The sequence below is a fragment of the Setaria viridis genome, chromosome 9 (genome assembly GCF_005286985.2).
Source record: "Setaria viridis chromosome 9, Setaria_viridis_v4.0, whole genome shotgun sequence".
Classification (NCBI taxonomy): Eukaryota; Viridiplantae; Streptophyta; class Magnoliopsida; order Poales; family Poaceae; genus Setaria; species Setaria viridis.
The window spans coordinates 22,749,724-22,764,579 of record NC_048271.2 but is presented as its reverse complement, the minus strand read 5'-3'; the positions used below and the strand labels follow the sequence as shown (position 1 = coordinate 22,764,579).

Genomic DNA, 14,856 nt, shown 5'->3' with positions numbered 1-14,856 from the left:
ACGAAATCACCCCTGGTGGCCTTTTACTTAATCAACTCAAACCATGCTCTTAAGTTTCATTACTTTTCATAATGAGGTGTAAGGTGTCCGCTCTAATTGTCTTACTATTGGGTAACAACTAATGATCTAGATTAATGTAATGAGTTTATATTATGATTTGGCTAGGGTTTTTATCGATTTAATTATTACTATCATAGTCATTGAACAAGTAGTGGTAGCATCTTTGTATCAAATTCTTTATATATCATTAATCTTTCTTGGATAAGGCTGAGATTAATAAGGTGTTCAAAACATCGTTTAAAACAAAAAAAACAATCGAAATATTTCAGTTATTTAGTTCTAAAGTTCTATCTTTTTCTAAGGCATTTAGTTTAGTTTTTAAAATCGAAATTTTTAGAAGTTGAATGAACTAATAAACAGTAAAAATCTATAAACAGTCCTGCTAGTAGCAAAGTAGTTAGCCACGGCCGCCGAAAGAAAAGGGTGCAAAAGCATCGGGGCTCCCGTGCCTATATTCGCTGCGGTGTCCCTCACCGTCCGGTGCGCCCAATCCAACCCCCACATGCCGACATAATTCCACGCCGCCCCACCACGCGACCTCCGACGACGACGAGACGCGACCATTATTCCCCTCGTCCTCGACTCCCCCCTCCTCACTCCACCCCTCCACACTCCCACTCCGCCACCCATCGCCATCTGCTCTCCTCCCTCCCCTCCACTGCCCGTCTCGTGCTGGCGGCGAGCGCGATGGCCTCCCTCCGCGCGTCCCTCCTCCTCGCCGCGGCGCTGTGCGTGCTTGCGGCTTCGGGAGCCGCCGCGTCCCGCGACCTCCGCCCGCTCCGGTCCGCCAGCTTTGTCGTGCGCGGCCGCGTCTGGTGCGACACCTGCCGCGCCGGCTTCGAGACCCCCGTCTCCACCTACATTGCCGGTGCGACGCTTCCTTCCCTCCCGCTCGCCCTCCCTTGTTACTGATCTGGTCTCTGAACGTAGAGAACTGAGAGAAAAAAAAGTTGTTTCTGTTCTTTATATTTCCCGTGATCTGATACTCGATCTAGATGTGTGATGCCTCTACGAGTGGATTGGTTCAGGGAAATGGTGTTTGGATGCGCTCAAGCGTTCTGGGCAAGTGAATGGCGTTAGACCTTGTGCCTCCTAAAAGTGGAAAGCCGGTTGCATCTCTGGGATTGCTTAGTGCTGAAGTTAGCGCTCTGCCAGTCTGCACCATGTCGTCTGCACGATGCTCTCACATGTTGTTGCTGCTGCTGCCGTAGATTTGTTTTCTTAGATCCACTTGTGGTTCGTTTTCTTATCTAAGCGAACACCCAGTTTGTGATGGTGAAATTTCTAGTTCTTCTAGTGGATCTACCAGACGTGCATTTCTACTACATGGTAATGAGTATGAATGTGCAAAATATAGGTCTGTAAACTCTAAACTTGATATATTTTCGGTGGTGAATAGGCAAGCAGGATAGATCAATAGGAGCTGTGATTTTGGTCTGGATTGCATGGTTGGAATTTGGGATGGCGTAATTGGTAGACATGGTTGGACACTGGGCCTGGCTTGAGCCATTTTGCTCATATTCCATGATGCTACCAGTTAGTGTATCAGAACAGTGGTAGTTGATCCAAATACCTGAATGTAGTCTATCTTCAGAATAAGACATGAACTTTGAAACTAGTAGTCTTCACCATATACAGGATAATCAAACATGCATGCTGAGCTGTATAGAAATGATTCGGCTGTTTGCCTCATCAATCAATAGTTCAAATACTGGACACAAATAGAAACACTCAATCTTCATTAATAAAAATACATTGGCTGTAAAATTGGTGTTGATGACAAATTTGCAAGAGAGCAGAGATGTTGAGTATCCAAGACTTACATCCAAACAAAGACTAGATCTATCCTGCTGGACAAAATTGGTGAATTTGAGTGAATATGTTAGTTTGCCATAGGTAGTGGTAGGCTATGTATCTTAACCTGTATAAGAGCAACTCCAAGAGTACTCCAAAAAATTCTTCCCCAAAACTATGTATTGGGGGTTCTTTCAAAAAAAAATTCCCCCAAAAACATATCAATCCACAGCAGATCGCTAATAAATAGCCCCCAATATTTTAAAACAGGCTACGTCATCGTATTGGGCCCATCGGAAGGGACGCGCGAGCGTGCGGGAATCAGGATTGGGGGAGGAATGCCAACGCTAAAATATACGCGGTGGTAGGCTGTTTTTTAGCGTTGCTAAAAAATTGGGGAAGGTTTGGGTGGACTGTTGGAGTTCGTTTTTTCTCCTTTTTTCCCTAAAAAAAGTATTGGGGGTAAGATTAGCGGCCTCTTGGAGTTGCTCTAACTGACTGCAGTTCTGGGCTTCTGGCAGGAGATAATTGCTATCCTTTTGTAGATTAGTTGAATGTCATTGTTTTTCTACAGCTGTCCATGTTTTTATTTTTAAAGTGTACAAAGTTGTATTCCTTCAGTAGCGAGATAGTGCTACCTCCAGTCAATTAAAGATGACATTTAGGACAAGAGAAACAACTTGTCCTTTTCCTATTTTGCACGAAATATGAATTGTTTATGAGAACTATATATGTCAGTGCCAATAGATTACTTGACGGAACAATGATACAGATTTCCAGGAGGGCTTGAGTGAACACTAGGGGCACTGCAAATTTTGTTCTCCAGTAACATTGGAATATTAACAAATTATTAGTTAGATAAATTTATACTGTTATGTGGCTAGAACAATTTTTTAGCTTATTCTATCATCGGACAATTCAGGAAGAAAGTGGTTGTTGGGTCCTGGAATCTTTTCTCTTTTAGAAAGCTGGGCCAGGCCAGGCCTGGAGATTCTCAGAATATTGCTTACTGAAAATGGCAGTCCCTAAGTATGGCAATATTATTAATTGGATACCCAAATATTTTCGCTTTTATAAAGTTGGGCCTGGCTAGGCATAGTGATTTTTGGAATATTGCTTAGGAAAAGAGCAATACCTTGAATTGTGTGCCTGTTGCATCTAGAATGTGGTACTAAAAATTTAGAGCTCTTTTAGGATGCCCACAAATCATTCTGAACCATCCAATCTCCTCAATCAGATGGATGAGATCTATTATACTCTCTCGACACGTTGGAGCGAGTACAACTGTTTGAAGGGCAAAACTGTAACATACTCCGTACAAACCTCTTATTTCAAGTCAATTAATCTCCCTCGTATCGACAACCAGGTTTTTGCCTTCTCTCCCAGCCACCGCACATCCAGAATCTGTGCATCCCCCTTGCTGTGAAATTAATTTTGTTTGTTTCCTCATATGAAGCGGGATGGATCATGCAATCAAACAATTGTATTTTCTTTTTATCCTTGCATCGACTGATCAGTAAAGCTCAAAATTAATGATAGATCCATGAAAGCTCAATGTTAGGTCTGAGAATTTCTCTAATGGAAGGATTGATTTGGGCAGCGTGACAGCACACTCAATCGAGATCTATCATTATGTGAAGCTTGAAAGGCTGATGATTTGGAGCTATCATGTTCTCAACATTTTAGCAAGCATGCCATGTATTCTTCTCCACATTAGGAATGTATCTAACTTTCCTCCATGGGTAGCCGTGAGGTTCCCTGAATTAGGCATGCGTTTGTTGTCTGTATGTGGCACGAGCGAGATTTGAGGCATGATCAGTTAGTCAACAAATTTTGTTGTTTGGGATAATACAAAGGTCTATAATACCCATTATAATTAATGGTCAGGTTTTGTTTACTCCCTGCTACTTGGTGTGGAATACTGTAAAAACTGTTTAAATTTAACCTGGCTATCTGGCATATATTGAATACTGAAAAAAGAAGCAGCACTACTTTTATACACTTTTGATGTGAAAACAGAAAAGGTTTTATGGCTTACAATTATACTGCCTGGTGCTCAAAACTATTATCTTCTACTCTAATTGGTTGGGAGGAACCAACTGAAAAAGGTAGAAAATTAGAGCTGAATGAACAAAATGATAGCATCCATTTTTCAGTCATGCATTTCTTTCTTTGTCAACTGCTGTTAATATGGCATTTTTTGTTACTACAGGAGCAAAGGTAAGAGTTGAGTGCAGATCGAAAACCACTGGATTGAAGTCATGCACCTACGAGGGGCACACTGACCGCACTGGCACTTACAACATCCTCGTCACTGATGAGCACGAGGATGAGCTCTGTGAGTCCGTCCTCATCAGCAGCCCAGACATGAGGTGCGCCACAACTGTGCCTGGTCGGGAGAGGGCCCCTGTCTTCCTCACCAGCAACAATGGTGTGGCCTCTAATGTTCGTATGGCGAATGCTCTGGGATTCCAGAAGGACGTTGCTCTGCCCAGATGCGCGCAGGTCCTCAAGATGTACGAGGATGAGGACGACCACCTGTAATTGTGAAGAGTTTGACACTGCTCGGCGAGCTATATATTTACCTAGTGTCTGAACTGTTATGGAACCTCTATATCTAGCACTAAGACCAACATTGTTGTTGTCACTTAGTTTAGCGCTTTGAGTATGTATGTTTATCTGCAGTTGAACTGCGAATGTTATCAGCTACAGAATCTACGTGGCTAATAAAATGCGGTTGTCTGATATGGCTGAGGTACTGGGATTTTTTTTTTTTTGGCAAGAACAAACATTGTTTTGTTTGAGACTACCGGAAGCCAAGCTTCAGAGCTCTGCAACAACGAATTTTCTTCTCTGGGCCAAATCTGCCCTACCTCTGATTGCATTTATCTTCCTTTCGTACTGGGTTTATCTGGAGAGCCAATGTGTCCAAACTTTCGGCTCATCCATTTGCCAATGAAATGGTTTACTTGGGCTTTGTTGCTGAGGACGTCCTACGGAGTCTTTTGCCTAGGAGGAATTGATACCTCGGCAACAAACAAACACAGAGTATATGATGGCTTTGAGGACATTCACTTGCTTCATGGTATTGGATACATCGAGAAGCTGGACCTGGCTTGGTGACATTGCTGGATCCAGGTGCATACCACAAAACGCTTGATCAGTAACAGTCTAACAGAGTATCTTGGTTTCTTTTCATTTCTTTTTTAATTTTGAAAATGTCATGCGTTCCGGGGGAGAGGTGAGCCACGGGTTCAGGATGTGAACGTTATTTTTTTTTAAGGAAGTGCTCCATCGATAAATTAGGTCTTTGATACCACTCCATGAGATGTGAACCTCATTCTTTAAGGAAAATTGTGAACATTATTGCACACCTGCAATTACAAGCAAGGTACCTCGCCAAATCTTATTACCTCTGCATGTCGTAACCCCTAGATTGTCTGACGCCGTATTGTTACTCTCTCCTGTCCCCTTCCATCATTTCTTAACCCTTATCCTCTTGTTTCTTTAATCACCCTTTTGCCCTTTATTAACCAGAGCGCTGAAAAAGCGCTGCGTCCATGGCATCACCAGACCTGTCACCAGGCTGCGGCTGCTGAACGCTGATGCCACGCCAAAAAACGAACCACTTCATAGCCTGCATGATTGGATTAGCTCGTCGCTAACCCGCGATTAGGCGGTAGTATATTTGTGTTTTTGGGCATCCGGGGCTACTTGGCCACCACTAGTTTATCATGCATTTGTTAACGCCCGGCCTGATGAACGCAGGCCACAAGCTTGGTTTATAAAGTTATCATCTTCTTTGGCTTCCTCCCCTCCCTTTTTTTTTTGACCCAGAGATTAAGAAGGTTATCACCACTCCTATAATGTTTTTGATGTGCTCGGGCGTATGACAGGTTGTGGATATGGACCAACGGTTTTTAAAGGGACAGATCTTGACAGATAGCTAGTTGTAAATTATTTTTCTTCGGTTTATTTCTCGGGTTAGTTCCAGTGATTCAACTGAAATTGATGGTGCTTGTGGACAGCATTCGGGCCAACTTACGTTTTGGCTCGATTTCACATTCTTTTGCAGAACATTTTATAAAATTGTTACTTGGAGAAGGTGCGATGGACAAGTCACTCAAGTTTTTCTAATTGGTGAAATTTTAAGGGTCCCTTTCTATTTTGTGAAAAGGTCCGTGCCATCCCTTTTCCCTTCCCCACATAAAACTGAAACGTCTATACTCCACCACTGGATTTTTTTTCATTTGTTCTCTAACGCATTACAAAGATTCTTCTAATTTCTCTCTGCTTATCTACAAGTATTTTCTACAACAGGATATACACAAGATAGGTGTTGCCAGCTTAATTGGAAGTTGGGTCTGTCCATGTTTCGTAGCGTCAACTAGTGAAGATTTGTCGCGTGAGTTCCTGGATGGCCTAGCTTACGAGACACACGAGGTTGGTTCGAGCAACTCACCCTACATGAAGTTCGTGGTGTAATCACAGTAGCGGATTACAAACTGTAGGTGTTTCAGGTTTCTGGGTCAAACCCCATCTCGTCCCTCCCCATGCCCTTATATGTATGGCCAATAAGGAAGTTACACCGTTGAACGTAGTAGGGCTTCCATCTAGTCGAGTGCCCCCTTCCCGACTGGTTGCGGTGGGTCCCATCCTTCAGTCGAGGTGCCCCGTTGCTTCATCTTCGCCGAATCCTCCCGCCGGGGGCCACACCCCGACCACTTCAGTTATTGAATCCAGCCCTCACGCATATCTGAGGGCGGCGCCTGCCCCGATCATATCATCTGATGTCATCATGATAACGAACGGGAACGGTTGTGCCTGACCGGTACCGTCCGGTCAGCGCTACAGTGCCATTCCCGACTGGGAGCTTTTTGTCCTAGTGCGTTTGTCCCGCTCTCCCTAGGACGGAAAATGTTGCGCGCGACTGGTCCGCCCGCGCTTTCCTACCTAGGCCCACGTGGGTGCGGCTGCGGCCATCTCATCGGGCAGGCCTAGCTATCCCTCAGGACTGCGATAGGCTTAGCCCATAATTTCGCCTCAGCCCCAGCGTGGCGTCTTGAGCCAGCTTAGCGGCATGTTTCCCTTGATGCCCGGGCTCCAATCCTAAGCCTCGCCGATCAGCCAGGCGGGAATAGCAGCAGACCTCCACTTGAATTGGTGGGCCGCGATCCGTGATTTTATCTTTACTCGCATTAAAGGGTATCCCTGATCTTGATACCCGTCACGGCCTCCGCAACTATCTTACCATGTCTTCTTAAGCAAATGATCTATTCTAATATAGATTTATACATTGTCTCTTGTTTAGCAGCTTCAAGCTGTGTTTTTTTTTCCAAACAGCAATCTTATTAACTAGTACACGACTTGGCTCTATTACTTGTGTATATACTCCGTATGTGGCAATGTAATATTTTTTTTCACATTTCTATTTGCTAAACAAGAAAAATAAGTGATGAAGAAATGGCAGACCTCATATGTAGTAGAGTAAGTGAAAAGAAAAGGGAAAAAAGCTCACTTTTTGATCGCATGGCTGAGGTTAAACAATGAACTGATGGCCTACATTCCTTGTGCTGACACAATGGATCACGCATGCCATGTCCAGTAAAGAACGGCCTTGTGTGCATCAAATCGAAATGAATTGGCGGCGTTATGTCAACATCATACTACAGTAGCCTAAAGGGTACTTCCATGGATCAGGCGGCATTATTCAACAACGTATTTGGTACGGATGCGTAGCAGTAGCTTGTAAGCAAGACATTCCAGATAGTTATCTTAGAGCCGAAAAACCATTGGAGTGTAAATCGCAAAAATTCCTTACAAATATTCGTCTACACAGAGAAACCGATGCCGTTAGAAATTATTCGGCAAAACTACACAGATTTTGTTAAAATTGCATCACATGTATGGAGCCTGCAAGCCTGCAACTACATATAAAACTTCATTGAGTCATTGAACATGGTTAGCACTTAGCAGTTGGACAACCACGTCTAAAGACCTCCACGGTCAATGCTCCCATTGCACCTTGGAGCCAATCATCAGTTGCCAAGTGGCATTCAGGCTTTGGACCTTTTGACACGTAGCACAGCTGAACACTTGGCACTTGCGCATTAGCCGCAGCCGCTACTGACTCCCTGCCTATAAAAACTTCCCGAACCATTGCAAGCAATATTCATTCCACTTCTTAAACATCCAAAGAAAGGCAACACTATAAACTATAGACAGCCATGGATCGCCAATGGCGCCGCCTTCACGCTACTGCTAGGACCAGCAATAAGCTTCTTGCTCCGCCGCCGCCGCTAGGTGCCATGGAGTACAGAGAGCTAATCCAGGCGCTAGTCACACCAGCGAAAGCTGCTCCGGCCGTGCCGCCATTCATGGTGGACACCGTCGAGGAGAGCCCGGCCATGGCTGCCGTCGGCGCCAGCTGCTACAACCTCATCACGCCGGCGCAGGCGGCCTTCTACTACCGTGTCGGTGGGCGCATGGGACCGGCGCCTTGCGTGATGAAGCGCTACTACGGCCTGGCGGCGCCGGCAGCAGCGATGGCGGCGAAGCTTTACCGCGGCGTGCGGCAGCGGCACTGGGGCAAGTGGGTGGCGGAGATCCGGCTGCCGCGGAACCGAACTCGGCTGTGGCTCGGCACGTACGACACCGCCGAGGAGGCCGCGCTGGCCTACGACGGCGCCGCGTTCCGGCTGCGCGGCGATGCGGCGCGCCTCAACTTCCCTGAGCTGCGGCGCGGCGGCCGGCACCTCGCGCCGCCGCTCCACCCGTCCGTCGACGCCAAGCTCCAGGCCGTGACGTCGTCCGCGCTGGCGCCGGCGCCCGCGTCGCCGCGACACGAGAGCGCGGACGTCAAGAACGAGCCAGGCTGCTGCTCTGGCTCGGAGGCCTCGACGACGACGACAGCCGCCGACGGCGCGGACCTCTCGCCATCGTCCACCGGGTCGTCGCCACTGGCAAAGGCGGCGGCGCCTCTGCCGGAGATGCAGCAGCTGGACTTCTCAGAGGCGCCTTGGGACGAGGCCGACGGCGTCGCACTCCGCAAGTACCCGTCGTTGGAGATCGACTGGGACGCCATCCTCTCCTAAGTCCTAATTAAGGCGAAGTACATGAACCATAAACAAGAGCGCAACAATGGCTGACTGGCTTCGAGATGATGCCATGGCTGCGTTCGCGGTGGAGCTTAGATTCCCTTGCACGATCAGTGTGCCACCTGTCAAGGCCTCTGCTTGGTTTTTGTTCGCGGCGTCGAGCAGGAAGGAATTGAGTTGGAGTGCGCTGCAGTTGCTGTCGCGCGCAATGCCCTGCGCTAGTTTGTTAGCGTCGTTGTCATCACAAAGAAAAATGCTATGCGCTGCTGCTGTAACCACAGAAATATACTTGTTAATATGAACGCCCATGAATGACATTGGCTAGACATGTAATGGCTGTTTGTTTGTGTTCAGTTACTGGTTTGAGTATCTTTATGGGAGATGCATATGTTTTTTCTCGGAAATAATATTCATTTTTGCAAAGCACCAGTGGAAGTTGTTTCCAATGTATGGATGCTCCTTTATCATACATGGATACAGTTCTAGAGAGTGCTGTATTTAGATAGGCCTCTTTCAACAAAAGGACATTCTTTCATCGAAACTATAGCATAGGTTCACAAACCTCCACCTCTTCAATATGCCAAGGGACCTCAGAGCAACTCCAACAAATTGCTAAACATGCCAAGGGACCTCAGAGCAACTCCAACAAATTGCTAAACTAGCTAAAGGGCATTGAGAAAACATGTTTTCAACATAAAAGGAGATCATTGCTGCAGCAGATCACCTTTCGTATGTTCCCCTTTCCCTTTAAACTAGTAGGTGGGCCTACTGTTATCTCTCTTCATTTCCTCTCTTCTTTTCCGCTGGCAGACTGGCGGGGCGGTAGGCCATCGCAGTGGGGTGGTGGCATGGTAGGATGGGAGTCTGGTAGGGCAGGGAGGCTGCCGCGGTGGTGGCGTCGCAGGCCGGCAGGTCGGATGGCGTAGCAAGACGATGCAGCAGTGGCTATAGATTTCCAAATGGGCCACCCGGCCCTAGCATGAAATGACCCAGCCCTATCTGGCACAACGCCTGTTCCGTGCTGTGTCATCGTGCCGAACAGTCGGCCCAGGCCCGGCACGATGACCCTTTTTTCGTGCCGAGCCAGCACGGTGGCACGGCAGGCACTAGCGTGTGCGGGCCAGGCACTAAAGGCCAATGACCACTCAAATTGAACAACATAATTCATTCATCTTCAAAAGAACAACAGATTTGAACTTCAACAGATTAAAATCATCTTAAACTTGAACTTCACAACACATACAAGAGATAAACAATATCAATATCACAGATCAACATCACAAAGAGAGACATGAGATTATAACTTATAAGTTTGAGCTGGTGCAATGGCTGCCTCGTTAAAAACCTATCTAGGTAAAACTCACATCTCGTGAGAAAATACCCTAGATAGGAAAAAAAGAGTACAGCCCAGCCCAATCAAATTGTAGTAGTTCAAGTTATTACAGTCCAATGTTACACTTCTGAATCATCAGGACATCTAGGTACAAATTAGCAAAACTTTCCTCAAGTTCTTCATCCTCTACTAGTTCTGAAGTCTTGCTTCTGCAGCCTCCCAATCCTTGACGCAAGAGAGCATCTCGACTGTCTCCAGTTTCAATCGGCGCCGCCTCTCCTCGATGATCCTGTCAGTAGTGCTGAAACAGATTCTGATAATACTGTGGAGACAGGAACAGAAAGAACATCTCTAGCTAAGATGGACAGAACTGGATAAGTTCTTCTATGCTCGTGCCACCAAGATAAGATGTTGAACTTATCATCAAAATGGGTGACAGTGTCACTGTCCAAGTAGATAGAGTTCATTGCCAATACCCATACTAGTTGCACTAGTGCTTGCTGCTTGCAGCAGCAAAGCACTTGCAGATGATCTTCTAGACAAAGCAAGAGGCAAAGAGGGAGGAGGGGTGGAGAAAGAAGTACCAGGGACATCATGAATTCCAAAAGCAGATGCACCAGAATCTGAACCTGTAGAAAAAATATCATCCCAAGCACTACTTTTCTTACCAGAAGTGGATGGAGGTGGATGCCTTTGCAATTTTACTGCACCAAAGTTGTCATCATACAGTTTAAATGCAGTAGATAGTTCAGCTCTAACATTAGTGAAGTAAGCAGAATAATCAGTACCAGTACGATTAGATAACAACCTGAGCACATTTTGAAAACCTTTCAATTTAGCTCTAGGGTCCAATATGAATGCAACAGAATAAAGCATAGGAATATCTTTCCAGTACTTAAGATAGTAATCTTTCATAGGAAGGACCACATGCCTAAGCAATTTATCATTTTCATAATATTTAAAATGCTTAGCAATCAAAATAAGCTGATGCAACATAAGTGGAGAGGTAGGATAATAAACATCAGATAGTGCAACAATACAATTATAAAAGAGTTCAAAGAAGGATAGCATACTCTGTGCAACAGTCCAGTGTTCTTCTGTCAACAGTAAATGATCTTTTCACCGCTGGGATAGTTAGTTTCTTTGAAAATATTAAATATCTGCCTGTAAGGGAGCAAATGCTTGAGCATGAGGTAAGTAGAGTTCCACCTGACATCCATGTCCAAACCAAACTTTCTAGGACAAACATTCACAGCAAGTCAAAATCTCTTAAATGAAGCAATGCGTTGGTTAGAAGCATTGATGAAAGATAATGCAAATCTAAATGCATCTAGATATGACTCAATGAGATTCAAGGTAGATTTAACCATGAGATTGATGATATGACAAGCACAATGCTGATGTAAGAACAATGATCCAACATAAGTAGCTAATTTAGGACTAAGTTTCTCCATAGCAGTAGAATTAGCAGACGCATTATCCAAAGTAAGAGAAAATACCTTTGAAATCAAACCATATTCCTCTAGCACATTAGTCACGTGGTCAGAAATGTTCTGGGCAGAGTGAAATTCATCAATGAGTCTTAAACCAATTAAGTTCTTCTCTAATTATCAATCAGCATTAACATAATGAGCAACCACACTAAGGTAATCTTCCTTAGTATTACCAGACCAGATATCAGAAGTGATAGACACAGATGAAACAGTAACAAATGATTCAATAAGCTTAGCACGGCAATCGGTAAAGTACTTGCACATATCTCTAGTAGTTGATTGCGTAGAGACAGCAGAAAATCTAGGATTATGAGCAAGTTTAATATACTCTTCAAAAGCAGCAGATGCACCAAAACATAGAGGAAGATCTAGTCTAGCAATTAAACGACATAGTTGAGTACAAGCTAGCTCAGTAAAGTAATCCCATTGACGGACAGAACCGTCAGGGTTGAATTGGATTAAAGACTAGGAACTACAAACCTTAGCCCTCTTGTTTGGGCATTTCTCAACATGCCTGTTGAGATGGTTAGTACCAATGGAAGATCTAGCAGCATATATAATGCCACAATGATTACACTTGGCAGAGATCCTTACCTTCTTCCCATTGATGTCGTTGAAGATCTTTTCAAAGTCCTTCAAGCACTCATAGGTGGTGGAATGGGTCATCTTGGTGCCGCTACTCACCATGTCTAGATCAGGAGCATCAGGTGCTTCTTGACCAGCAGGTGGTGCTTCAGCATCAGCTATGTCGGTTGGATCGATAGTGCTACCACTGAAGAGCTCGTCCCGCTCTGCCTTCATATCACTCTCGTCATCACCTCACTGGTCCATCATCCGAAGCTCATCGTTGATGGTGTGCTCCTGGAAATCATCGCTGCCGTCCATCGCCGACGCTCTGGTCCCTTAACGGATCAACCTACGAACACAAAACAAGAACGAATCAGTAGAAGAACACCACCAGACAACAATGCAACAACTTACCAATGAATCCGGAGCACCAGTGCGCACGACAAGGTCAACGAACAACGGATCCAGAGCACTAGAGCCAGGGAAGAGCGAGAGGAGGCAACAGGACAGAGGAGTGGGCGAGGGGTGGGGGAAGAAGACAACAACACAACAGCTTACCAACGAATCTAGAGCACCGGAGCGCATGGCAAGGTGAACTAACAATGGATCCGAACACCAGAGCCAAGGAGGAGCGAGAGGTGGCAGGGGTTGGGGGAAGAAGATGACACACCAACGAATCAGTAGAAGAACACCAACAGACAATGGTCAGGAGATGGGGGGGGGGGCCAGCGGCGTCGGGATGTGGCCGACGGTGGCCTCCGGTCGCTGGAGAGGGAGGAGATGAGAGGGGCAGAGGCGAGAGAGCGAAGGCGGAGAGCCAGAGGCAGCGAGGCGCGTGAAAGAACGAAGAGCCAAAGGCACATGAGAGAGGTGAGAGCGGCGGCTAGGGGAGGGAAATGTCGCTAGGGTTTGCGACCGCGGGGGGGAGGGGCAGGGGGTTATATACGCCCCTCCCCAATAGCTTGATCCAACGGTTGGGAGGCAAGGGGACGCCGATGATCAACGGTCGGGAGGCAAGAGATGCGGGGGTGTCGAGCCAGCACCGGGCTGGCCCATTAATCGTGTCGGGCCCGTGCTGATCCAACGTGCCTGGGATGTGGCCCAGGCCTTTTGACTATAATCGTGCTTGGGCCGGCCCAGCACTATAATCGTGCCTGGGCCGGTCCGACACTATTCACCTCGTGCCGAGCTCATGCTCGGGCCGTGCTTTTTAGTGCCGGGCCTTAGGCCACCCAATGGGCCTGGCCCATCTGGAAATCTATAGGGTGGCGCAGTAGGGTGGCACGACGTGTATTGCAACAGGACGATAGGCTGGTGTGGTGAGGTGGCGGCGCGGTAGGCTGGCGGGGTGGGCAGCGCAGCAGGTCGTCATAGTGGGGCGGCGGCGCTGCTGCCTACTCTGATCGTGCGCAGCAGGTCGGCATAGTGGGGTAGTGCAGCTTGCTCCGACCGTCTTGGAGCTGGGCGGGGCTCGAGCAAGCACGCCAAAGCAAGAACGGTGTTCCGAGCGGCTCACCAGAGCAGGGATAGTCTGGGAGAAGAAAGCATGAGGGGAAGGGAAAGGGGGGAGGGGAGAAATGGGAGAGAGATTGGATCCCCTTTCCAAAAGGGTGAGGAGGATGTTTATTCTCAATTGAGGAAAAATAATAGGAAAAGAGGATTGAGTTCTCAATCTGTTGGAGAGTTTTTTTGTTCCTCAATCCTTTATGTCATATTATTGGGAAAGAGGATGTATTTTCACAATTTATTGGAGTTTCTCTTACTGTTGTTGCAGTTGAATTCGATTTGATTGATGGGTAAGATTTTAGGCGTGAGGCGGCATATACGTAAAAATAAGAAGTTGTGTCAGTAATCGAATTTAGAAGAGAAACAGTTCCATGCTTTGCTCCGTAAATGGACTGTAAATATAATATGAAATTTCTTCTAGATTAAAATACACGGGTAGTTTCTGAATTTATCATGGGGTGTCATCTAGATCCCAAAACTCTCAAAATGCATTTTCAGGTGAATGAAGTTATCTCAAGATGCCATCAACATCCCTAAACTCTCAAAACATATTTTCAGGTCCACCAATTTATCTCAGAGTGTCATCCGAGTCCTTAATCTTTCAAAGTGCATTTAAGATCCCCTAATCAAGTGCCAAGCAGCACATGCATGATCACTAGCATAAGGGGGTTGTGAAGGTAACGAGCGAACCGACATGTGACAAGTTTTAAGATTTGAAAATGTATTTTGAGAGTTTAGAAACCCGGATGAAACCCGAGAACAAGTTTGGGAGCCTAAATATGCACTTTGAGAGTTTACGGATCCGGATCACACCTTGAGACAAATTTTGGGATCTGAAAATGCATTTGAGAGTTTAGTGACCCGGATGACACCACAAGTTCAGGGACCATTGGCCTTGGGTTGTGTTGCACACATGATAAGGATCATTTTCTTGAGCTCAAACCAAGTAAGGAAACATGATTCATCCAAGCCATCTGTTGTTCAGACCCACAGCCATGGGCGGCAT

At 46.2% G+C, this 14,856-nt stretch overlaps 2 protein-coding genes across 2 annotated transcripts; both read left to right on the top strand.

Annotated features, from left to right (window-relative positions):
- Positions 1 to 586: 586 nt before the first annotated feature.
- Positions 587 to 4,599, top strand: LOC117839660 (pollen-specific protein C13). The gene is made up of 2 exons (XM_034720053.2): positions 587 to 928; positions 4,067 to 4,599. Exons 1-2 carry the CDS (start codon positions 748 to 750, stop codon positions 4,396 to 4,398), a joined length of 513 nt encoding a protein of 170 aa, XP_034575944.1. The 5' UTR covers positions 587 to 747; the 3' UTR covers positions 4,399 to 4,599.
- A 3,444-nt stretch (positions 4,600 to 8,043) lies between these two features.
- Positions 8,044 to 9,284, top strand: LOC117840073 (ethylene-responsive transcription factor RAP2-13). Its single transcript, XM_034720524.2, has one exon. The coding sequence runs from the start codon at positions 8,082 to 8,084 to the stop codon at positions 8,946 to 8,948; it is 867 nt and encodes a 288-aa protein (XP_034576415.1). The 5' UTR covers positions 8,044 to 8,081; the 3' UTR covers positions 8,949 to 9,284.
- Positions 9,285 to 14,856: the final 5,572 nt, after the last annotated feature.